Below are 26,640 nucleotides of genomic sequence, written 5' to 3' on the forward strand. Positions count from 1 at the left end.
GTTTTCCAATTAAGGGGCAATTTAGCGTGGCTAATCCACCTAGCCTGCACATCTTTGGGTTGTGGGGGTGAAACCCACGCAAACACGGGGAGAATGTGCAAACTTCACACGGACAGTGACCCAGAGCCAGATCGAACCTGGGACCTCGACGCCGTGAGGCAGCAGTGCTAATCACTGCGCCACCGTGCTGCCCATGATTCCCAAACTTTAACCAACTCTGGACTCCGAGTGACATTTGTCCCACAACAACCTGGTGTCAGGAACAGGATCCACTGACGGCTCTGATTAAAGGAAAGTCCCCGTGGACAGCAGACACCGGGGTGAGTATTGTTTGTTTTATACCACCCGTGATTAGTTCAGTCTGACTGACTACTGGGGACTCCTCAGAACCTCAGGGATCTGTTTCTGGTTTGTTTCTTTGGCGTCCATTCGATGTAATTTCAATGACTGTAACATTCCAGACAGAGAGTTGTTGGTTTTACACCAAGGATGTGTTTGGGGGCGATGTTGAAATCCCCGTGACCGAGAGGGTTTTGGTGCTGCTGACAAATTAAGGCTTAAAGCTATATGGGAGGCTAACCAGAAAGAGTTAGGCAGTTGGAGAGAGTTTGGCGTGTTCAGAGCTCCCAAATAAGGGATCATTTAGCATTATTGCCTCGATGGATCTGCACAGAAAAGCTCCAAATTGTGTGATCAATGTAGGAATTTCAGATATATTGTGTTGTATATATTTGGTGCACAAAGGGTTAAAAGCCTGGGTTAGTGTGTGAATGCTGTAGTTATGTTTAGGGGCAGCACGGTAGCACAAGTGGATAGTACTGTGGCTTCACAGCGCCAGGGTCCCAGGTTCGCTTCCCTGCTGGGTCACTGTCTGTGCGGAGTCTGCACGTCCTCCCCGTGTCTGCGTGGGTTTTCTCCGGGTGCTCCGGTTTCCTCCCACAGTCCAAAGACGTGCAGGTTAGGTGGATTGGTCATGTTAAATTGGTCTTAGTGACTAATAAAAGGTTAGGAGAGATTATTGGTTTACGGGGATAGGGTGGAAGTGAGGGCTTAAGTGGGTCAGTGCAGACTCGATGGGCCCAATGGCCTCCTACACTATGTTCTATGCCTATGTCTATGTTTATAAAAATCCTGGTTTGTTAAGCAGCTCGGTATGTTTGAGACAGAGGTGCAATTAAGGCATATTAAAATCTTTGGAAATGTACTTTTTTATATAAAGAAGGTTCTCTGGTGAATAAATAATTGGATAAATTGTATTTAAACTTGAATAATCAGGTCTTGAAATCCGAGTGACATAAGGGTGATGTAACTAATGGAGCTGTGAGGGTATCGGGTATCTAGCAGGCCGTCAGAGTTTTAGTTTTTTGGCTGGAAAGTGAGCTGAGAAACATTTTCTGAAGCATTATTCTGACTATTCTGTTTTCTTCAAAAGATCTCTATCCAACATTAAGCAAGTATGCTTGGGTTTGCTAACTATTTAAACATGGATTTTGACCAGAGTTGGGTTTCTTTGAGTGCAGATAAAGATAGCAGTTAAGGGTTATTCTTTCATTGTATTGGTTTTTTTTAAAAATTTGTTTTTATTCAAAATTTTTCAATAATTTTTACAAACCACTATAAAAAGAAAACAAAAGGCATAGTAATAATAAAGATAACAATTTAACAAAACAAAGTGGGATATCTATCCTTTGCAAGTGAAATCTATCCACCACCCAATCCCCACCCCCCCCTCTGGTTTGCTGCTGCTGCTGACCTCCACTTAACGTTCCACGAGAAAGTCAAGGAACGGTTGCCACCGCCTGGAGTACCCCTGCAAGGACCCTCGCAAGGCAAACTTTATCCTCTCCAGCTTGAGAAATCCCGCCATGTCGCTGTCCCAAGCCTCCACACTTGGGGATTTCGCGTCCCTCCACATTAACAAGAGCCGTCTCCGGGCTACCAAGGAGGCAAAGGCCAGAACTCCGGCCTCTTTCGACTCCTGCACTCCCGGATCGTCTGACACCCCAAATATCGCTATCCCCCAGCCCGGTTTTACCCGAGTGTCCAAGACCTTGGACATAGCCTTTGCAAAGCCTCACCAGAATTCTTTTAGTGCCGCGCGTGCCCAAAACATCTGGACATGGTTTGCTGGGCTCCCTGGACACCTCACACACCTGTCCTCCACCCCAAAGAACTTGCTCATTATTGCAACTGTCATATGTGCCCGGTGCACCACCTTAAACTGAATCAGGCTAAGCCGGGCACAAGATGAGGAGGAATTGACCCTGCCCAGGGCGTCCGCCCACAGGCCGTCATCCAGCTCCTCCTCCCACTTGCCCTTCAGCTCTTCCACTGAGGCCTCCTCTGCCTCCTGCAACTCCTGGTATATGTCCGATACCTTGCCGTCCCCTACCCACACGGCCGAGACCAGCCTGTCCTGTATCCCCCGGGCCGGTAGCAGCGGGAATTCCTCCAGCTGCTTTTTCACGAACGCCCAAACCTGCAAGTATCTAAAGATATTTCCTGGGGACAACCCAAATTTCTCCTCCAGCGCCCTCAGACTAGCAACAGTCCCATCAATAATCAAGTCCCCCATCCTTTTGATACCCACTCTATGCCAGCTTTGGAACCCTCCGTCTATTCTACCTGGAACGAACCTGTGATTGTTTCATATAGGGGTCCAGACTGAAGCCTTTGCCTCCCCCCTGTGCCGTCTCCACTGACCCCAGATCCCCAATGTCGCCACCACCGGGCTCGTGGTGTACCGTGTCGGCGGGAGTGACAGCGGAGCCGTTATCAATGCCCCAAGGCTAGTATCCCTGCAAGACGCCACCTCCAACTGGTTCTATGCCGCCCCCCCTTCCTCTACTACCCAATTCCGAATCATGGATATATTCGCTACCCAATAATAGCTGCAAATGTTCAGCAGCGCCAGCCCACCCCCACCCTGACTGCGTTCTAAGAACCATCTCTGAACACTTGTTTGCCCATACAAATCCCGTAATCTGTTTACCCGCTTGAAAAAGGACTTGGGGATGAGGATGGGAAGGCACTGGAAGCCGAACAAGAACCTGGGGAGGACCGTCATCTTCCCGCCAGGGAAAGCGGCAGTATGTCCCACCTCTTAAAGTCCTCCTCCATCTGATCCACCAGCCGCGCTAAATTGAGCTTGTGCAGGGCATCCCAACTCTTAGCCACCTGAATGCCCAAGAAGCGAAAGCTCCTCTCCACCATCTTAAGCGGTAGCTCTCCCAGTCTCTTTTCCTGGCCCCTTGCATGTATCGGGAAAAGCTCGCTTTTCCCAACATTCAGCTTATACTCCGAAAGGTCCCCGAAATCTCTAGGATCTGCATGACCTCCCCCATCCCCTCCACCGGATCCGCAATGTACAGGAGCAGGTCATCCGCATACAGTGAAACACGATGCCACCCCCCCCGAACCAGCCCCATCCAGTTTCTGGACTCCCTCAACGCCATGGCCAGCGGCTCGATTGCCCGGGCAAACAGCAGGGGGGACAGGGGGCACCCCTGCCTCGTCTCTCGATGTAACCTAAAGTACTCCAACCGCAGCCGGTTCGTCGACACACTCGCTACCGGGGTCTGATACAACAATTTAACCCACCCTATAAATTCCTCTCCAAACCCAAATCTGCCTAACACTTCCCACAGGTACTCCCACTCCACCCGATCGAAGGCTTTCTCCACGTCCATTGCCGTCACCACTTCTGCATCCCCTCCTTCCGAGGGCATCATGATCACATTCAGGAGCCTCCGCACATTCGTATTCAACTGCCTGCCCTTCACAAACCCCGTCAGATCCTCATTGATCACTCCCGGGACACAGTCCTCAATCCTAGTGGCCAAGATCTTGGCCAACAGATTGGCATCTACATTAAGGAGTGAAATCGGCCTATAGGAGCCACATTGCAACGGGTCCTTATCTCGCTTAAGGATGAGCGAGATTAGAGCCTGCGACATCGTCGGGGGAAGGGTTCCCTTTTCCTTAGCCATGTTAAAAGTTCTCAACAATAGCGGACCCAACAGCTCTGAGAATTTCCTGTAAAATTCTACGGGATACCCAACCGGTCCCGGGGCCTTGCCCGACTGCATACCCTCCAACTCCTTAACCAATTCCTCCATCTCTATCGGGTTCCCCAATCCCTCTACCCGCCCCTCCTCCACCTTGGGGAACCTCAGTTCGTCGAAGAATTGCTTCATCCCCCCAACCCCCCAACCCCCCCCCCCCCCCCCCCCCCACCCTCCGGGGGTTCTGACTCATACAATTTGCCATAAAAGTCCTTGAAGACCTCGTTGATCCTTGCCGTGCTCAGCACCGTGTTACCCCCCCCATCCCTAATTCCCCCAATCTCCCTGGCCGCCTCTCTCTTCCGCAGTTGATGCGCCACCATCCTGTTTGCCTTCTCCCCATAGTCATACACCGCTCCTTGTACCTTCCTCAACTGAGCCTCAGCCTTCCCCGTAGTAAGCAGGCCAGACTCCGGCGCTCCTTGAACAACCCCTCCTCGGGGGATTCCGCGTACCTCCTGTCCACCCGAAGTATCTCCCTCTCCATCCTGTCCCTCTTCTCCCTGTGGGCCCTGACTGAAATTAGCTCCCCTCTGACAACTGCCTTCAGCGCCTCCCAGACCACACTCACTGAAACTTCCCCCATATCATTGGTCTCCACATAGCTTTGGATAGACCGCTGAATCCGCCCACAGACCTCCTCATCCGCCAGTAGTCCTACGTCCAGTCTCCACAAAGGGCATTGGCCTCTCTCCTCCCCCAGCCCCAACTCCACCCAGTGCACGGCATGGTCCAAGATCGCAATGGCCGAATACTCCACCCCCTCCATTCTCGGGATTGGCGCCCTACTCACCACGAAAAAATCAATCCGTGAGTACGCCTTGTGCACATGGGAGAAGAAAGAAAACTCCCTCGCCCTTGGCCTGGCAAATCTCCACGGGTCCACTCCCCTCATCTGGTCCATGAACCCCCTCAGGACCTTGGCCGCTTCCGGCCTCTTACCCGCTTAACCCCCCTACCCCCCCCACCCCCAATAGCACTCCCGCAAGTCAGCTGACTCATGCTGACCCCGGCCGCTCCCACCTCCACCTCCAATCCCACTGTTGGCTCCTCTTACAAGTCTCCACCCCCCCACCTAAGTGAGGTTAAGAGAGTCGTCCCCCCCCCCCCCCCTACACCCCGTGTGTACAGAGAAAGAAGAAAAAAACCAAGGCACAATACTCTCAAACCCCCAGCTTCGGATACTGACCCCACCATTTCACGGATAAACCGCTCTCCCTGTCTGGGCTGACCCCACCACCTGTGATGCAGCTCTTCCCAACTGCGACCTCGCCCAAAGCCTCAAGGGCCCAGGGCAAAGGGGGCAACAAAAACACAAGAGAACACGGGGAAAACCCCAACATAAGACTGCCACCCCCCCCCCCCCCAGCCCCCAGCACCCCACCAGCAACCCACCAGCAACCCCCACAACATACTGCAGTCCATTGCTCGAGTCCAGCTTCTCATTCTTAATAAAAGTCCACGCCTCGTCCGGCGTGTCGAAATAGTGGCGCCTGTTGTAACAGCCCGAACTTCACCCCTTTGCTGTGGAGGACCGCCTTGGCCCATTGAATCCCGCACGCTTCTTGGCCAGTTCTGCACCCCAGTCCTGATAGATACGGATCTCGGTGTTCTCCCACTTGCTGCTCCGCTCCATCTTCGCCCATCGCAGGACACACTCCTTATCGGTGAAGAGGTGGAATTTTACCACCCTGGCTCTCGGCGGCTCGTTCGCCCTAGGCCTCCTTGCCAGGACTCTGTGCGCCCCATCCAGCTGCAGGGGCCTCGGGAAATCCCCCGCGCCCATCAGCGTTCCCAGCATCATGGTCACATACGCCCCAGCATCCGACCCCTCCACGCCTTCAGGGAGACCCAGAATCTGCAGGTTCTGCCTCCTCGACCTATTCTCCAGGTCCTCCAGCTTCTCCTGCCTTCTTTTGTGCAGCACCTCGTGCGCTTCCACTCTAACCGCCAGGCCCAAAATCTCATCCTCGTTATCAGAGGCCTTCTGCTGCACCTCCTTTATCGCCGTCCCCTGCATCTTCTGGGTCTCCACCAACCTCTCAATCAACGCCTTCATAGGGGCCAGCATCTCCGCCTTTAACTCCGCAAAACAGCTTCTCAAAAACTCCTGCTGCTCCCGTGACCACAGGGTCCACGCTGCTTGATCCCCGCCAGCCGCCGTCTTGCTTTTTCACGCTCGTTCTCTTCTCCAAAGCCGCTTTTTTGATTGTCCCACTCCTGGTCCACTCCATACAGCGCTGGGGGACCCTCACGTTGCATAGCTGAAGTTTGAAGATATTTAGTTCCCATTTCTGTTTGGAACTCCCAAAGCATGCCACCTTGCTGTAGTGGTTATATTTTTTTTTATGTTTAATTTGTTTGGGTGGTCCTCTCAGAAGAAAACTGAGGGTATGAGGGGCAAGTTAGATATAGATATAGAACATGCAGTGCAGAAGGAGGCCATTCAGCCCATCGAGTCTGCACCGACCCACTTAAGCCCTCATTTCCACCCTATCCCTGCAACCCAATAACCCCTCCTAATCTTTTTGGTCACTAAGGGCAATTTAGCGTAGCCAATCCACCTAATCTGCATGTCTTTGGACCGTAGGAGGAAACCGGAGCACCCGGAGGAAACCCACGCAGACACGGGGAGAACATGCAGACTCCGCACAGACAGTGACCCAGTGGGGAATCGAACCTGGGCCCCTGGAGCTGTGAAGCCACGGTGCTATCCACTTGTGATACCGTGCTGCCCACAGTTGTTTGAAGTGGATTGGGAAACTGATGGGAAACAGGGAATATTAAAGAAAATATTACATATTTACCAGGTGGTCGGTTAGCTCAGTTGGCTGGTTCATGATGCGGAGCGACGCCAACAGCATGGGTTCAATTCCCAATACAGAGGTTATTCATGAAGGCCCTGCCTTCTCAACATTGCCCCTCACCTGAAGTGTGGTGACCCTCAAGTTAAGCCATCATCAGTAAGCTCTCTCTCTCTCAAAGGGGAGAGCAGCGTATGGTCCTTTGGGATTTTGGTGACTTTCATTTTACAGAATACAACAAATATAGATTCCTTTAAGGAACAGAAATCAAAGTTAAAGATCCCATTAGAAGGAAGAGGCTCTTGAAGTGGCCAAAACAGTAGTAAGCCTGAGGATTGGGAACTTGTTTGGAATTCAGCAAAGGAGGACCAAGAAACTAATAAAGAAAAAATAGAATATGAGAGCAAACTGGCGAGAAACATAAAAAACGCTCCAATAGGAATGTGAAAAGGAACAATTAGCAAAGACCAATGTGGGTCCATTCCAGGCAGAGACAGGAGAGTTTATAATGGGGAATAAGGAAATGGCAGAGAAATTAAACAATGTGTGTCTGTCTTCATGGAGGAAGATACAGAAAATCTTTCAAAAACTCAAGGGAACCAAGGAACTAGTGAGCAATAGGGACTGAAAGAGATTCGTATTAGTAACAAAGTAGTACTGGAGAAATTAATGTGGGTTGAAAGTTAATAAATCCCACAAAGGTTGAGCTCTACATACCAGAGTGTTGAAAGAGGCGGCTGTAGAGATAGTGGATACATTATTGTATTCAACTCTCCTCACAATAAACAATAACATTCTATTAGCTTTCCTAATTACTTGCTGTACCTGTATACTCGCCTTCTGTGATTCATGCTCTTGGACACCCAGATCCCTCTGAATCTGAGCTCTGCAATCTCTCACCATTTAGATATTAAGCTTTTGTTATTCCTTCTACCCAGATGGACAATTTCACCTTTTCCCACATGATTCTCCATTTGGCAGATTTTTTCCCACTCACTTAACCTACCTATATCACTTTAGTCTCCTTATGTCCCCTTCACAATTTACTTTCCTTCCTATCTTTGTATAATTGGAACATAGGAGCAGGAATTGGCCATTAAGCCTGTCGAGCCTGCTCCACCATTCAGTACGATCATGGCTGATCATCCACTTCAATGCCTTTTCCCCCACACTATCCCCATATTCCTTTGTGTAGGGGCTGGTTTCGCACAGTGGGCTAAAACAGCTGGCTCGTAAAGCAGAACAAGGCCAGCAATGAGGGTTCAATTCCCATACCAGCCTCCCCGAACAGGCGCCGGAATGTGGTGACTAGGGGCTTTTCACAGTAACTTCATTTGAAGCCTACTTGTGACAATAAGCGATTTTCATTTCATGTTATTGGTATTTAGAAATCTGTCAGCCTCTGCTTTAAACACACTCAATGACTGAGCTCCCACAGCCCTCTGGGGTAGAGAATTCCAAAGATTCACAACCCTCTGAGTAAAGAAATGTCTCCTCCGAGACCGATCCTAAGTGACTTCCCCCTTATTTTGAAATTCTGTTCCCTGGTTCTAGAATCCCCAACCAGGGGAAACATCTCACCTGCATCTGTTGCCAATTATTTTTGGCTATCCTCAACAGACACAGAATACAAAGCAGCTGATAAATGTGAAGAATAGATGATGAATGCTGCAGCATCGATAGCAACCTGTCTTACCATCAAGAGAAGAATTCTGCTGTCAGAGCCAGGCAACTACATATCAGTGAATTGTTGAAGCTTTTCTTGTGTAATCTTGGAGGCCGCTCCGGTCTTTGGAAATCTAGGAGTGGATACATTTATGCTCACGATGGTGACATGTGAGACTAAAATGGACTATACTTACTACACTCGCATGTATGTTTGCCTGTTGAAAAATGTAAAACGATATTACAGAGTATAAGTTGCATGTTTAGTTTAGCACAGAGCTTAGCATGGTTTAGCACAGAGCTAAATCGATGGCTTTGAAAGCAGGCCAGCAGCACTGTTCAATTCCCGTACCAGCCTCCCCGAACTGGCGCCGGAATGTGGCGACTAGCGGCTTTTCACAGTAACTTCATTTGAAGCCTAATTGTGACAAGCAATTTTCATTTCATGTAATCATAAGAAATGTTTAAAATTCAAAACGTTTTTAGAAAATAAAGCTATCAGCGTACATCGCTGGTTCATCTTTTTAAAGGGGGAGGTGTGACGATTGGAAGATTTTAAGAAAATTTGATTATAAATGTATTGGGCAATTTAAGGGTTAAAAGCGTGGGGTTAAAGTGTGATTCACTGCAGTGGTCCTGTTTTTATTTTAAAGAAGGATCCTGTATTGCAGGACCTGGGTGTTTTTAGTAGCCAGAAGGTGAAACTGTCAAAGGAATGTGTTTTTCAGTCTGGGCTAATGGACTGTGGTTTGACTGGAAAGTACTTGTGGAATTACTGTACTTTGCAGCCGGCAGATATCATTTGTTTTCCAGCTTGGGGAGATGAGGTCATTTCTGGGTGGAACCGAGGAAGGCAGAAAGGCATTTTAGAAATCTTTGGAAAGCAGTTTTTGGAGAAAGATTTGGAGCGAGGAGTTGAATCTTTGGTCCACAATTCTCCCACAGTAAGACAGATCGAGAGCTGTATCTTTCTTTTCCTGTTGTTTAATGGGAGATTGAGTAGTGACGTTTAAATGGGTAATTGTAAGCTGTTGTTTTTGGGTGTGAAGTTAAAAAGTTTAAATTGTAATCATAATAAAGTTTTATTTTAAAAATAACCCAAGCTCTATTTCTTCATGTGATCACTCCTGGAGCGAATCATTCTTTCCGCACAGTCTGACAAATAAACTGAAATATTGGGGATTTGGTCCAGTATCCTAGACACTGTTGGGATCTGGTCTGGGATCGGAATAGTGACCAATGTAACAATTGATTGGAGGTCCATTTTCCAGTCAGTCCTCCAGCACCTTCCTGTCTCTCTATTAGTGCGACGTCCATGGCAGTTACCCAAATGGGGCACAGGCCCCGTTATTCTCAGCGCTCAGCTCTGTCTCCTGGCTGTCATTGATACAAGCGACAGAGACAGAAAGGTGCAGAGGAGGAAGTGAGAAGTTAAAACTTGTGGCTCGAAATCAACACTTCAACATTTGTCAGTGAAATATATGTTATTGGACTTCCGGGTGCGGCTATGCAGAGCTAGGTCGCATATTCGGTAGCTCCTGCTTGGAACGGACTTTTGGGCTCGTTACAAGACCCCCACGGCATTTGTTTGCCATTTCCCGGTGTGGGAAGAAGGCTGCAACATTCCCCCGACAGTGTCCCCCAGGAAGGGTATGTCTCTTGGTTGCCAGACACGGCAGAAACAGTGAAAGATTTGGCTGCAACTGCAGGATAAACGGGGCCTCTTCCAGCATGCAGGCGGGGGAAGGGCAAGCTTAAAGCTGCAAGCTGACCTGAGGACCTGTATCAAAGGTGAATTCTAGCAGCAGAGGGAACAACTGTGAAAAGATCTCATCAAGGCCACTGAAGGGACTTCCGGCTGCGGTGATGCCTAGCTAGCCGCATGCTTCGGCGGCTCCAGCTCCGACGGACCTTCGGGCTCTTTTAAGAGCCCCAACGGGGAATTTTTCGACGACGCAACCCGGTGTGGGGTGTGTGAGAAGGGAGTCCCCCCCCCCAAATGAAGGAGGAAAAAACCGGCGGCTGCAGCGCGAGGAATCGTCGACCAAAGGGTCAGAAAGAGAGAAGTACAAGATGGCGGCGGAGAAAGCGCAGGCGACATGGGGGCCTGAGCAGGATGAAATTGTGAGACGGTGCGTGGAGCTGCTGAAGAGGGAGGTGCTGACCCCGATGCTGCAGGCAATTTAGGAGCTCAAGGAGACACTAAAGACCCAGGAGACAGAGCTCCGCGTGGTGGAGCAGAAGGTGACAGATATCGAGGACGAGATCCTGGGCCTGGCAGTTAAGACACAGACGCACGAGGCACTTCATAAAAAGTGTACTGAAAGGATCGAGGCCCTAGAAAACGGAGCGTGAAGGAAGAACCTTCGGATACTGGGTCTCCCTGAGGGTGTGGAAGGAGTGGACTGTGGAGCGTATGCAAGTACGATGCTGAGCTCACTGATGGGTGCTGAGGCCCCTACGGGCCCCTTGGAGGTGGAGTGGGCAAATCGGATTCCGGCGAGAAGACCAAAAGCGGGAGAACCACCCAGGGCGATAATCGTGCGATTTTACCGCCTTAAGGATAGAGAAGAGGTCCTGAGATGGGCTAAAAAGGTGCGGAGTAGCAGATGGGAGAATGCAGTGGTACGGTATACCATGATTGGAGTGCGGAGGTGGCGAAAAGGAGGGCGAGCTTCAACCGAGCCAAAGAGGTGTTGCATAAAAGGAAGGTGAAGTTTGGGATGCTGCAGCCGGCAAGACTATGGGTCACGTATCAGGAGAGACACCATTATTTCGAGACGGCGGAGGAAGCAAAGACCTTCATCAAAGAAGAGAAATTGGATCGGAACTGAGGGACTGATGCTGCAGGAAATGTTATTGTTAATGTTATGGTTGAAGTTAATTGAGAAGTAAATTGGGAAGGGGGGAGACATTGGGGAAATGTGGGCGCCGGTGAGGGGGGAAAGACGGGACATAGTTGGAGAATGGGGAGGGGAAAGGGTGCTGGTGACGGCGCCGCTACCGATCTCACCTAAAAAGTTTACCACGAACCCGGTGGTGGCGGCAACATTGAATATCTGGGGACAGTGGAGGCGACAGAGAGGGGTGCGGGGAGCCCTGGTGGGGTCCCCAATCAGGAACAACCATAGGTTCGCCCCAGGAAGAATGGATGGAGGATTTCAGAGCTGGTACCAGTTGGGAATTAGGAGGGTGGGAGATTTATTTATAGATGGGACTTTTGCGAGCTTGGGAGCATTGGAGGAAAAGTATAAGTTGCCCCGGGGAAATTTCTTGAGATATATGCAGGTGAGGGTGTTTACTAGACAACAGGTGAGGGAATTTCCGTTGCTCCCGACACAGGGGATACAGGACAGGGTGCTTTCAGGGGTGTGGGTCGGAGAGGGCAAGGTGTCAGAGATTTACCGAGAGATGAGGGAAGAGGGGGAGGAGTCAGTGGGCAAACTAAAAGGAAAGTGGGAAGAAGAACTAGGGGAGGAGATAGAGGAGGGTATGTGGGCTGATGCCCTAAGCAGGGTAAATTCCTCTTCCTCATGCGCCAGGCTTAGCCTGATTCAATTTAAGGTGCTACATAGAGCACACATAACGGGAGCAAGATTGAGCAGGTTCTTTGGAGTGGAGGACAAATGTGGGAGGTGTGGCGGGAGCCCGGCAAACCACGCACATATGTTTTGGGCGTGCCCGGCACTGGAAGGGTATTGGAAGGGAGTGACGGGAGTGATTTCGCGGGTGGTGAAGGCCCGGGTCAAACCAGGCTGGGGGTTAGCTCTATTTGGAGTTGCGGAAGAGCCGGGAGTGCAGGAGGCGAAAGAGCCCGATGTTGTGGCCTTTGCGTCTCTAGTAGCCCGGCGCAGGATCCTACTCATGTGGAAGGAGGCGAAACCCCCCCGGACTGGAGGCCTGGGTAAATGATATGGCGGGGTTCATTAAACTGGAGCAGATAAAGATTGCCCTGAGAGGATCGGCTCAAGGGTTCACCAAGCGGTGGCAGCCATTTCTCGACTACATAGGGGAACGTTCGAGGGAAGACAGATGACCAGCAGCAGCAACCCAGGGGGGAGGGGGGGGGGGGGGCTTAGTTTAGTTTAGGTCAAAGATAATGGGGTTTTGTTACTTGTGTATTGTTAAAAATTTCTGTATTGTTATTGTTGCGTTTGCTTTGTAAGAGGGGAAAAATTGTTGTTTGGGAAAAAATGTTCAATAAAACATATTTTAAAAAAAAAAGAATTATAAAAGAAATATATGTTATTTATACTGGGTTTTAATTATTAGATTTAGGCATCGGAGGCAAAGGGTGGAGGGTTTTAATGCGTAACTTTTCCTTTCTAGCTAGTGTCAGTCATAGGTCAGTGGGCAGCACGATCACCTCTGGATCAGAAGGTTAAGACCCAGTTAGGGACCTGTGGACAAAAACCAGTTCCAACATTCCTGGTCCCAGCACGGAGGGAGTGCTGCACTGTCTTTCAAACAAGATGTTAAACAGAGGCCCTGTCTGCCCCTCTCAGGTGGATGTAAAAGTTCCCACAGCCACTATTTTGAAGAAGAGCAGGGGAGTCATCCCGGTGTCCTGGACAATATTTATCCCTCAGTCAACATCACTAAAAACACATCATCTGCTCATTATCACATTACTGTGTGTGGGATCTTGCTGTGTGTAAATTGGCTGCCGCGTTTCCTACATTACAACAGTGACTATACTTCAAAAGAACGTCATTGGCTGTAAAGCACTTTGGGACATCCTGTGATTGTGAAAGGCGCTATAGACATGTAAGTTTTTAAATTGAAGGTTTATGTTATCTGATCTTGTTATCTGGAACTTAATTGATTTGAGCCACACCCAACTTGCGATTTAATAAATTCACTTTGGTTCAGACAAGACTTTAACCAATTAAGACAAAATCAGAATTCTCTGGATAGTAAATTTGAAAATAAATTTATTAAATGAAAATGTTTATTGAACAACTTTAAGACATTGACTTTTCCAACTTCATGTGGGTGATCAGTCTGTAGAAGCGTAACCCTCTCTGGCTCCTTCTTTGACAGTAATTCTTGTGGAATTCAGCCTTGGGAGTCTGGCTCCTTCTTTCACAGTAATTTCTTTGGAACCCGGCCTCGGGAGTCTTCAGTACTTGGCCAGCAAGGAAGATCTTCAGAACCTCTACTTTTATCCCCAAAGTGACCATTATCTCACGTCAGAGTTGGGTCTGTTGTCACATGATAATTGGTCAATTTGGTCACTAGATTAATTGAATTGGATCCCCAATTACTGACACCACCTTCTCTCATTATCTTAGACAGGAATACAATAGAACTGTTTCATACTATCCCTTTATCTGATTCTATACAATCCCTTATTCATACAGTTTCAAATGTTGAGGCTAATCAGAGTTTGAAGGTCTCTCTTGTCAGTACATTTATCCTCATTGCACTTTCTTTATACACAGCAATTAACCGTTGCCATTTTTACAGCAAATGAGAATCAGGGCACGATCGAATGGCCATGATGCGCAAGGCGCGAATCCAAGTGCGCCAGTTAGATTGCAGGAGAGTCCGAAATTGGGCACCAAGCGCCAATCGGTTTCCAATCTAACTGGCCTATTCCCATTGGCCGGATTAAGGCCAATCTCCTCCCGTTAACGGGAAGGACCCCCTATCTAAAGGCAAAGCTTGATTTAAGCGACTCCCCAGTCGGTCACATGGACGCCGATGAGTATTGGCCCACACAGACATGGGCCAGGCATCACGGTACCCAAGGGGTTCCCGGGCCATGGAGGCCCCCGAATGGTCAGGGATAGGGCAGGGTGCCCCCCGGCACAGCCCCTGGGACGTGTGCATCTTGGCACTGCCAGACTGGCGCCATGGCACCGCAAACCTGGGTATTTCACACTCTGCCCACTCACTAAGATCATTCATAAAGACTGAGTCTTGATTTTGTGCAACAACCATGTCTTTCTCTCCATTTCAAATCCCGTGAAAATCCAAACACAGCGTATTGTGAAATGATTAGATTTAAAACAGAACGAGTTGTTGAGATTCACTGCCTAATAAAGGTGCAGGAAGGAAATTCAACAATAACTTTCACAAGGGAACTGGACAGATTCTGTAGGAAAAGAAACTTGCCGGGTGATGGGACTAATTAGTTAATTCAAAGAGCTAGCATGGGAACAATGGGCGGGATGGCCTCTTTCTGTGCTCACTGAGACTCGTTTGCATTTGAAGAAAGTGGGAAATATCTGGAAGCCACTTCCTACGATGCAGGTAGAAGCCGAGATGATGGAATGTTTCCCAAAGGAAATTGGATGGGCTTTTAAGGGAATTAAACTGACAGGAATACAGGAATAGGACGGGGCAATGGTTTGATCTACAGAGATCTACAAGTTGTGAATCTTTGGAATTCTCTACCCATGAGGGCTGTGGGAGCTCAGTCATTGATTGTGTTTAAAACAGAGACTGCCAGATTTCTAAATACCAATAACACAAAGGGATATGGGGATAGTGTGGGGGAAAAGGCATTGAAGTGGATGATCAGCCATGATCGTATTGAATGGTGGAGCAGGCTCGACGGGCTGAATGGCCAACTCCTGCTCCTATGTTCCAATGATACAAAGATAAGCAGGAAAGTAAATTGTGAAGAGGACATAAGGAGGTTAAAAAGGTAGATGTTAAATGAGTGAAATAAGATCTGCCAAATGGAGAATAATGTGGGAAAATGTGTAATTGTCAATATTGGCCAGAAGAATAAAAAAGCTTATTATCTAAATGGTGAGAGGTTGCAGAGATTTGAGATTCAGAGGGATCTGGGCGTCCAAGAGCATGAATCACAAACGGCGAGTATACAGGTACAGCAAGTTATTAGGAAAGCTAATAGAATGTTCTTGTTTATTGTGAGGGGAATTGAATACAAAAGTAGGGAGGTAATGCTTCAGTTATACACGGTAGCACAAGTGGATACCACTGTGGCTTCACAGCTCCAGGGTCCGAGAATCAATTCCCCACTGGATCACTGTCTGTGGAGTCTGCACGTTTCCCCGTTTCTGCGTGGGTTTCCTCCACGTGCTCAGGTTTCCTCTCAGTCCAAAGGCGTGCAGGTCAGGTGGATTGGCCACGATAAATTGACCTTAGTGATCAAAAAGGTTAGGAGGGCTTATTGGGTTACGGGGATAGCACTCAAGTGGGTCGGTGCACTCGATGGGCTGAATGGCCTCCTTCTGCACTATATATTCTATGTACTATATTGGCGAGACCACATCTGGAGCACTGTGTACAGTATTAGTCTCATTTAAGGAATGATGTAAATGTGTTGGAAGCAGTTCAGAGAAGGTTTACTGGACTCATACCTGGAATTGGAGGCTGGTCTTATGAGGAATGATTGGACAGGTTGGGCTTGTGTCCGATGGAGTTTAGGTGACTTGATTGAACCGTATAAGATGCTGAGGGACCTTGACAGGGCGGATGTGGAAAGGATGTTTCCTCTTGTGGGAGAATCTAGAAATTGGAGTCACTTCAAAAGTAATAACTTGCCCATTTAAGGCACAGGAGAACTTTATCTCTCAGAGGGTTGGAAGTCTTTGGAACTCTCTTCCTCAAAGGGCAGTGGAAGCAGAGTCTTTGAATATTTTTAAGGCAAAGCTGTATAGATTCTTGAAAATCAAGGGGGTGAAAGTTTATCGGGGTAGGTGGGAATAAGACCACACTAAGACCATAAGGAATAGGAGTAGGCCATTCGGCCCTTCCAGCCTGCTCCACATTTCAATAGGATCATGGCTGAAACCAACATTCCTCACGTTCACTTTCCTGTCCTTTCCCCGTAATCCTCGGTTCCCTCACTGATCAAGAATCTATCTCAGCTGTGCAACACGGTGGTGCAGTGGTTAGCACTGCTGCCTCACGCCGCCAAGATTCCAGGTTCAATCCCGGCTCTGGGTCACGGTCCGTGTGGAGTTTGCACATTCTCCCCTTGTTTGCACGAGTTTCGCCCCCACAACCCGAAGAAGTGCAGGGTAGGTGGATTGGCCACGCTAAATTGCCCCTTATTTGGAAAAAAATGAATTGGGCACTCTAAATTCACATTTATAAAAAAAAAAGAATCTATCTCAGCCTTAAATATACACAAGGACTCTGTCCCCACAACTCTCTCAGTTCCAAAGACTCTCAGAAGAAATTCCTCCTCATCTCAGTCTTCAATTGACATCTCTTTATTCTGAGACTCTGCCCTCTGGTCAACTCTCCCATGAGGGAAACATCCTCTCAGCATTTACCCTGTGAAGCTCCTTAAGAATCCTGATGGTTTCAATGAGATTACCTCTCATTCTTCTAAATTCCAATGAGTAGCGTCCCAACCTGTTTAACCTTTGCCCCAAAGACACTCCCCCCATAATGGGGATCATCCTAGTGAACCTTCACTGAACCTCCTCCAATAAAATATCTTTCCTTAAATAAGGGGACCAAAACTGCTCTCAGTTCTCCAGATGTGGTCTCACCAGCACCTTGTACAGCTGCAGCAAGACTTCCCGACTCTTATACTCCAACCCCCTTGGAATCAGGGCCAACATTCCATTAGCCTTCCTGATTACCTGCTGCACCTGTCTGTGAGCTTTCTGTGTTTCGTGCACAAGTTCCCCAAGTCCCTTTGTGTTGCAGCTTTCTGCAGTTTTTCTCCATTTAAATAATACTGTTCTTTTGTTCTCCCTTCCAAAATGAACTTCACAATTTCCCACATTATGCTCCATGTGGCAACTTTTTGTCCACTTGCTTAACCTCTCAATATCTCTTTGCAAACTGTTTGTATCCCCCTCGCAACTAGCCTTTCCATCTATTTATGTGTCACCTGCAAATTTGGGCACAGTACGTTCGCTTCCTTCCTCCAAGTCATTAATATAAATTGTACACAGTTGCGGTCCCAGGACTGACCCCTGTGGAACCCCACTGGTTACAGGTCACCAACCTGAAAAAGAACCCCTTATCCCCACTCGCTATTTCCTGCTCATTAGCCAATTCTCTATCCATGCCAATATCCTACCTCCAACTCCATGGGTTCTCATCTCATGACAACGTTTTGTGAGGTACCTTGTCAAAGGCCTTCTGGAAGTTTAAATACAACACAAGAGCCGGGGCAGCATGGTAGCATTGTGGATAGCACAATTGCTTCACAGCTCAGGGTCCCAGGTTCGATTCCGGCTTGGGTCACTGTCTGTGCGGAGTCTGCACATCCTCCCCGTGTATGCGTGGGTTTCCTCCGGGTGCTCTGGTTTCGGCCACAATCCAAAGATGTGCAGGTTGGGTGGATTGGCCATGATAAATTGCCCTTAGTGTCCAAAATTGCCCTGAGTGTTCGGTGGGGTTGTTGGGTTGTGGGGATAGGGTGGAGGTGTGGACCTTGGATAGGGTGCTCTTTCCAAGAGCCGGTGCAGACTCGATGGGCCGAATGGCCTCCTTCTGCACTGTAAATTCTATGAAATTATATCTACTGGTCCCCCTCTATCCACTGGTTGAAACCTCCTCGAAACACTCTGATAAATTAGTCAGACACGGTTTCCCTTTCACAAAGCCATGCTGACTCTGCTTGATTAGATTATGATTTTCTCAATGTGCTGCTATTACTTCCGAATAATTGATTCCCACACTTTTTGCAACAATAAATGTTAGGCTGATCATCCGATAGTGTCTCGTTTTTGCCTCCCTCCCATTCTGAATCGGGGGGTTGTCACATTGGCAGTTTTCCAATGCTCTGGTAGTTCTCCAGAATCCAAGGATTTTTGGAAAATTACAATCAATGCATCCACTATCTCTTTCAGTCCCTCGTGCTCAATAGTTCCTTGGTTCTCTCGTGTTTTTGAGACAATTTCTGTGTCTTCCTCCGTGAAGACAGACAAACATTGTTTAGTTTCTCTGCCATTTCCTTATTCCCCATTATAAACTCTCCTGTCTCTGTCTGGAATGGACCCACGTTGGTCTTTGCTAATCTTTTCCTTTTCACATTCCTCTCGGAGCTTTTCAAGTCGTGTTTTATGTTTCTCCCCAGTTTGCTCTCATATTCTATTTTCTCTTTATCAGTTTCTTGGTTCTCCTTTGCTGAATTCTAAAACAAGTTCCCAATCCTCAGACTCACTACTATTTGGGCCACTTTGAGTCTCCTCCATTGATCTAATGGAATCTTTAACTTTTCTTGTTAGCTATGATAGCTTCACTTTTGCTGTTTAATTTTTGCTTCTTAAAGGAATCTATATTTTATGTAAATAAAATGCGAGTGGTTGCCTGTCTATTGTCTGTCATCATACAAAGAACAAAGGACAGTACAGCACAGGAACAGGCCCTTCGACCCACCAAGCCTTCACGGATCATGATAGCTGTCTAAACTAAAACCTTCTTGGACTTCCGGTGACGGCGGGCGGGAGGCAGCCGCACAATGGAGGGCTCCCATTCGGGAACAGCATTTTCGGGGCTTTAAGATCGGTCCCAGGGTCCACGGAGGCGGCAAAAGCAGGGAGAAGGCACAGAGGCGGTAGTGAAGGCACAGTGAAGAACAATGTCGAGGGGGAGCAAAGAAACGGCCGTAAAGAAAACAGCTGAAGGTCCGTCAGGGAGTGGAAAGGTCACCGCGGGGTCACCAAGGAAAATGGAGGCTGGAGCACCAGGGGAGGCCGCACTGCTTACGGCTGAAGAAATAACTAAGGTGATGGCTGCGGAATTCGAAAGGCAGTTTACAAAATACATGGAGACAATGAGGAAGGAGATGAGGGAGGTTTTGAGTGTGCTGGTGGAGGAGGCGATTTCCCCGGTGACGACGGTGATGGCGAGCACAGTGGCGGAGGTGCGGGAGCAAGGGGAGGCGCTGAAGGAAGTGGAGGAGACATTATTGCAGCACGGTGATCAACTTACCTCGATGGGGAAGGAGATGCGGAAGGTGTTGGACACGAACAAGAATCTGCGAAGAAAAATGGAAGATCTGGAAAACAGATCCAGGCGACAGAATTTGAGGATTGTGGGGCAGCCCGAAGGAGTTGAAGGACCGAGGCCAACTGAGTATTTTGCCGCGATGCTGGCGAAACTATTGGGGGAGGGGGAGGATCCCTCCCGATATGAACTGGATCGGGCTCATCGGTCGTGGAGGCCTGTACCAAAGGCGAGTGAGCTGCCAAGGGTAGTGACTCTGTGCTTCCGTAGGTACAGTGTGAAGGAGAAGGTCCTGAACTGGGCCAAGCAGAAGCGGGTGGTGCAGTGGGCTGGAGCTGGTATACGTGTATACCAGGACTTTACGGTGGAGCTGGCGAGGAGGCGGGCTGCCTTCAACCGGGTGAAGAGGGCACTGTACATTAGCAAGGTGCAGTGCGGCATTGTATAATCCAGCGAAGCTGGGGTGACTTACAAGCTCAAGGACTTTTATTTTGGAACGGCGGAAGCAGCGGAGGAGTTTGCGAAGGCAGAAGGACTGTGGCAGAACTGAGAAATTGAGAAATGGCCATGTGCCGATGTAACCTCAGGACTGTATTTTCTTCTTTTTTGTTTCACTGCGTGCGGGTGTATGGGCTAAAGGAGCCAATGTTGTATATGTTTGGACAAGAGAAGAAATGGGACTTTCAGTCGTAATGAGGGTTCTTTGGGGTGTAGGTGGATATGCGGGGTTTCTGTGCTAAAAGGGGATTTCTGGGTTTTCCTAGGGCCGGGCAAGGGGGAAAGGGACCCGGGTGGGGGCCTCCATGCTGGCCAGTTTAAGCCGGCCAGTGAACGGGAGTGAGGTGGGGGGAGGGGCTGCGGCCATCGGAGCCTGGCAGAACAGGGTCCGAGTGGTCTCGCCGCGGTGGAAAGTTGGGGGGAAGGAACCGAGGTTGCGGGGAGGAGTTTTACAGGAGGCAGTGGACGGGAGGAGTTGGAGACTGGGGAGGAGTTGGAGACTGGGGGGTGTTTACAACTCTTGGGTATCATGTACGGTACTCTTTCAGAGGTTGGATGGCGTTGAGTGTAAGGGGGGACGACTCTATAGGTTAATGGTGATCCTGGGCGGTCCCGGACTCCTTTTTCTTTTTCTCCTTTGTTTTTTGTTGCCACCGTGGGAGGATTTGTTTTATTGGATGCATATATTGACAGGTGGGCTGTTGTTTGGGGTGGTGGGAGGAATGGATCGTTGGTATTGTTAAAGGGATTGATTTCGTATTTGTTACCGTTTACTGTTTGTGGGTGGGGTGTAAACTTTGAAGGAAAATGTGAAAATGGAGAATAAAAACATCGAAAAATAAATAAACTAAAATCTTCTGTGCTTCCAGGGTCTGTATCCGTCTATTCCCATCCGAATCAGGTATTCGTCAAGATGCCTCTTAAACGTCACTATCGTACCTGCTTCCACCACCTCCTCTGGCAGCGAGTTCCAGGCACTCACCGCCCTCTGTGTAAAAAAACTTCCCTCACACATCGCCTCTAAACTTTGCCCCTCGCACCTTAAACCTATGTCACCTGGTAATTGCCTTTTCCAACCTGGGAAAAAGCTTCTGACTATCCACTCTTTTATCAGGTCGTCCCTCAACTCCGTCGCTCTCGTGAATACAATCCGAGTTTATCCAACCTCTCCTGACAGCTAATACCCTCCAGGCCAGGAAACATCCTGGTAAACCTCCTCTGTACTCTCTCCAAAGCCTCCACATCCTTTAGGTAATGTGGTGACCAGAATTGTAGGCAATATTCCACGTGTGGCCTAACTAAGGTTCTGTACAGCTGCAGCATGACTTGCCAATTTTTATACTCAATGCCCCGATCAATGAAGACAAGCATGCCGTCTGCCTTCTTAGCTCCTTATCCACCTGCGTTGCCACTTTCAGTGATTTGTTTATTGTAATTTCCCAATCTACCATAGACAACTTGTCCCTCATACCATGACAGTTTCCTTCTGCGAGAAACACCCAGATAAACTAGACAAAAGAACCCTGTAACCACCATAGCTCATCTTCATGGCAACGTGGCTGCTTTGGGAACTAAATATCTTCCAACGTGCAAACACCTTTTCATTCTGTGCTCCTCGTCAAACTTGGAATCAGGTAATCGCAACGAGCCTCAAAAATGGTCAGCCCACCGGAGGCAGAGGTGTTAGACCGGCCAGTCCAGCAGAAAGAAACCCTCCAATCATCACCATTCACCAGATGTCAGAATGAACAAAATGCAGTCCTGGATGTCAGTGAGAGCAGAAACAATAACAACGGAGCCAACATCTGTAATTTATTGTGAACTTGTTGGAGTCACAACAGGTACGATGAATCACAAAACCCCTCCCCACATTGAGAGCAGATGAATGGTCTCTCCCCAGAATTAACTTGCTAGTGTCTCCGTAGTTGGGACGGATCATTGAATGTCTCCCCTGCTCAGAGCAGGTGAATGGCCTCTTCCAGGTGTGAACTCACTCGTGTTCCTGCAGGGTGTTTGCATATCTGAATCCCTTCTCTCACTAAGAGCAGGTAAATGCCTTCTCCCCTGTGTGAACTCGCAGATGTGTCTGCAGGTAGGATAACCGAGTGAATCCCTTTCCACACTGAGAGCAGCTGAACGGCCTCTCCCCAGTGTGAACTCGCTGGTGTGTCAGCAGGCTGGATGATTGAGTGAATCCCTTCTCACACTGAGAGCAGGTGAACGGCCTCTCCCCAGTGTGAACTCGCTGGTGTGACTGCAGGCTGGATGATTGAGTGAATCCCTTCTCACACTGAGAGCAGGTGAACGGCCTCTCCCCAGTGTGAATCCGCTGATGTATCCGCAGGTCAGATGAATGACCGAATCCCTTCCCACACACAGAGCAGGTGAACGGCTTCTCCCCAGTGTGAACTCGCTGGTGTACCCACAGGTTGGATGGATCACCGAATCCCTTCCCACACACAGAGCAAATGAATGGCCTCTCCCCAGTGTGAACTCGCTGGTGTCTCCGCAGGACGGATAACCGACTGAATCCCTTCTCACACTGAGTGCAGGTGAACGGCCTCTCCCCAGTGTGAATTCGCTCATGTATCCGCAGGTTAGATGAGTGACCAAATCCCTTCCCACACACAGAGCAGGTGAACGGCCTCTCCCCAGTGTGAACTCGCTGGTGTCTCCGCAGGTTGGATAACTGAGTGAATCCCTTCTCACACTGAGAGCAGATGAAAGGCTTCTCCCCAGTGTGAACTCGCTGATGTATCCACAGGTTGGATGAATCACTGAATCCCTTCCCACACACCGAGCAGATGAACGGCTTCTCCCCAGTGTGAATTTGCTGATGCATCCGCAGGCCGGATGAATGACCGAATCCCTTCCCACACACCGAGCAGATGAACGGCCTCTCCCCGGTGTGAATGTGCCGATGAGCTTCCAGTACAGATGGAGCCCTGAATCCCTTCCCACAGTCCCCACATTTCCACCGTTTCTCCAGGGTGGGGATGTCCTTGTGTGTCTCCAGGTTTGTCGCTCAGTTGAAGCCTCGTCCACACACAGAACACGTGTACGGTCTTTCCCCGCTGTGAATGGTGTGATGTTTTTTCAGGCTGTGTAACTGGTTAAAGCTCTTTCCACAGTCAGTGCTCTGGAACACTCTCACTCGGGTGTGTGTGTCTCGGGGCTTTTCCAGTCACACTGATGTTTTGAAGCAGACAGAAAAGACAAACATTCTAGATTCAAAGTCCGGTGATATTCAGTTACAAGGAATTGAGGGACTCAGTCAGATTGAGACGTGACGTTTGAGATTTCGGTCTGTAATTCCTCCTCTTCTAATATCCTGTAAAAACAATTTACAAAAGTTATTTTTCTTCTCCTCATTTTGGAGAAGGTATCCTGAGGGTAACGACAGTCTGGCCGTGGGGTTAATCCTCCGGGTCCTCAGTCCTATTGAGGAATGTCTCCTTGGATCTATTGTGGTGGTGATTCTTTTGTATTTTTGTTATTATGGGAGGGTTTATGTGTTGTTGACTTTATCCTACTCTGGTACAGACGGGGCTTTTATCCGTGAAAGGAGCAGTTTGGGGAAACTTTGGTGCCTCTGGTGTAAAGTGAGTTGGAGGAGGGGGTAATGGCGCACGCCCGATTGTGGTGTGAAAATCTGTTCCTGTCTCTCTGTCGCCTAACTAATGGCGGCAGTTAATCTGCAAATTTTCTCAGGGAATGTACGGGGCATCCATCACCCTATCAGAAGGAAAAAGATCCTCTCCCTTTCTTAAGGAGAAAGTCGACATAGCTTTATTACAGGAAATCCATCTGGATTATGAGGAACACTTTAAATTGAGGCGGGATTGGTTGGGGCAGTTTTTTCACCTCTTTTCCATTGAGTCGCAGGGTTGTGGCAATGCTTATTATACACTATCCAAGCAGTCAGGGTAACTCTGCCGATTACAATGTGCATGTTCAATTTCCTTTGTGCCGGTCCCCCCATCTCCCGTCCCTCCCCTCCGCCCCTTCACTCGTCGTTTCTGGGTCCTTTCCTGGGCCCTTCACTGTACAATGGGAGTTATCTGTTATTTACAAGTGGACGGTGTCCTCCCTTACCCCCCATTGATGGGCCTCCCCCCTTCCACCCCGCGCACTCCCTGTCCTGTTTTAAACCTTCCCTTGGGGGGTTCCTCTTCTTCTGTTTTCGTTCTCTGCTCTCTGGTCTCTGTGTCAGTTGGTTTCTGGCCTCTCCCTCCTTTTCCCAGTAGCCTCACCCTACCCTCCCCACATCCCTTTTCCTGCCTGCTCCCTGTGATCCCGTTGGCTCCCGTACGCCCACCTCCCTCCCCAGTGTTCCATTGGCCGCTGGCTTCAAACAGGTCCTGGAACAAGTTTGTGAATGGCCTCCACACTTTGTGGGAACCATCCTCTGACCCTCGGACGGTGAACTTGTTCTTCTCCAGGTGGAGAAATTCCGATAGGTCTGCCAGCCAGTCTGCAGCTGTGGGTGGTGCTGCTGATCACCAGCCGAGCAGGATTCTCCAGCGGCCGATTAGAGAAGCAAAGGCAAGAGCGTCCACCCTCTTCCCCATGAGTAGTTCTGGCTGGTCCGATACCCCGAAGACTGCCATTTGTGGGCACGGCTCCACCCTCATAACCATGGACATTGCCTATAAATAGTCTGTCCAGAATTCGACAAGTCTGGGACATACCCAGAACATGTGGGCATGGTTTGCCGGGCCCCGCTGGCACCATTCACATTTGTCCTCCATCTCCGGGAAGAACCTGCTCATTCGAGTTCTTGTCAGGTGTGCTCTGTGCACAACATTCAGCTGCATGAATCTTAGCCTTGCGTAGGAGAAGGTGGAGTTGGTCCCTTTCAGTGCTTCACTCCAGAGTCCCCACCCTATTTCCGTCCCTCGCTCTTCCGCCCATTTTTCCTGGGTTTCGTCAAGTAAGGAGCGCATCCTTATTAAGAGTTGTCGTACAGTTCCCCACAGTTTCCCTTCCCCAGACTGTCTGCGTCCAGTAACCCCTCTTGCATTGTGCTTCTCAGGGTTCCTGGGTGTGCTGGTGTCTCCTTGCAGAGAAAGTTTTTGACCTGGAGCTCATCCCTGTTTGGCAGGTCCAGTCTCTCCGTCAGCTCCTCTAAGATCGCAAGTCTATTTCCCGTGTAAAAGTCCCTGACCATCAGTGTTCCCCTGTCCCGTCTCTTACTCTTGAAGGTGGCGTCGAGAATGGCTGATGCAAACCTATGGTTGCCGCAGATGGGGGCCATGATGGACACATCGGTCAGACTGAAATGCTGCCACATCTGGTTCCAGGTTCTCAGGGTAGCTCCCACCACTGGACTGGTGCTGGTGGGGAGTCCTCGGAGGTGTACAGTCGCCGGTAGAAGGCCTCGGATGCTTGGTTGACCTTTTTTGGTTGGGCTACGGGACGGCTATGGTTGGGTAGCACAGTGGTCAGCAATTTTGCTTCACAGTGCCAGGGTCCCAGGTTCGATTCCCGGCTTGGGCCACTATCTATGTGGAGTCTACACGTTCTCCCCAAGTCTGCGTGGGTTCCCTCCGGGAGCTCCGGTTTCCTCTCACAAGTCCCGAAAGGCATACTGTTAGGTAATTTGGACATTCTGAATTCTCCCTCAGTGTACCTTAACAGGTGCCGGAGTGTGGCGACTTGAGGATTTTCACAATAACTTCATTGAAGTGTTAATGTAAGCCTACATGTGACAATAATAAAAGGTTATTATTATACCAGTCTGCCTCTGTTATCCTTTACCTGGGCTATTTCCCTCGTGGCTGCCTTCTTTCTCAACTGGTGAACCAGCAGGCGGCGAGCCCTCTCCGTGCTCATAAAAGGTCCCTCGTGCCTGGCGGAGTTGGTCACTGCCTTCCTGGTGGGGAGCAGGTGAAAGTTCTTTTGCAGCTTCTTCCTCTCCAGCAGAAGCTCTATGGTCAGGGCCTCGGAGTATCGTCTGTCAACCTCCAGACTGGAGTTGATCAGTTGCTGCCTCACCGCTCTCTCTTCCCTGTCTCTATGAGCCTTTTGGCGATTATTTATCCTCTAATCACAGCCTTCAGTGCCTCCCAGAACGTGGAAGGTGAGACTTCCCCGTTCTGGTTGTTAGTGATGAACTTGCCGATGGCCGGTGATGTTTTCTGGCAGAAGACCTCGTCGGCCAAGAGGGTCGTGTCCAACCTCCATGTGGGGCATTGGGTTTGTCCCGTCTCCAACCTCACATCCATGTAATGTGGAGTGTGGTCTGAGATTACAATCATGGATTATTCCGCTCTGACTATTTCTGGAAGCACCGATTTCCCCACAACAAAGAAGCCGATGCGAGTGTAGACCTTGTGTACTGGTGAGAAGAACGAGAATTCCTTCTCATCTGGGTGCAAGAACCGCCAGGGATCCACTGCCCCCATCTGCTCCATGAACGTTCCCAGTTCCCTTGCCAGCCCTGTCATTTTCCCTGGTTTGGGATTGATCTATCAGTCAATGGATCCCGTGAACAGTTGTGAAGTTCCCCCTCTCATGATCAGACCTTATCCCTCCTCTTCTATCTCCCCCCCCCACCCCACTGAATCCCCCCTCTTCTATCTCCTCCCCACCCCACCTGTAGCCCCCCTCTTCTATCTCCCCCCCCACCTGTAGCCCCCCTCTTCTATCTCCCCCCCCACCCACCGTATCTCCCCTCTTCTATCTCTTCCCCACCCCACCCCACCCCACTGTAT

At 49.3% G+C, this 26,640-nt stretch overlaps 1 protein-coding gene across 1 annotated transcript in view; it reads right to left on the reverse strand.

The window, feature by feature from the left end:
- The window catches only part of LOC140418033 (uncharacterized), an 83,037-nt gene that overhangs the window by 42,789 nt on the left and 13,608 nt on the right, over positions 1 to 26,640 (reverse strand). Inside the window, exon 2 of the mRNA XM_072501462.1 lies at positions 21,966 to 23,255. Within this exon, the coding sequence (XP_072357563.1) occupies positions 21,966 to 22,766 (801 nt within the window). The 5' untranslated portion in view covers positions 22,767 to 23,255. The remainder of the gene's footprint in view (positions 1 to 21,965; positions 23,256 to 26,640) is intronic.

This window comes from Scyliorhinus torazame, chromosome 5, assembly GCF_047496885.1.
Source record: "Scyliorhinus torazame isolate Kashiwa2021f chromosome 5, sScyTor2.1, whole genome shotgun sequence".
Lineage (NCBI taxonomy): Eukaryota > Metazoa > Chordata > Chondrichthyes > Carcharhiniformes > Scyliorhinidae > Scyliorhinus > Scyliorhinus torazame.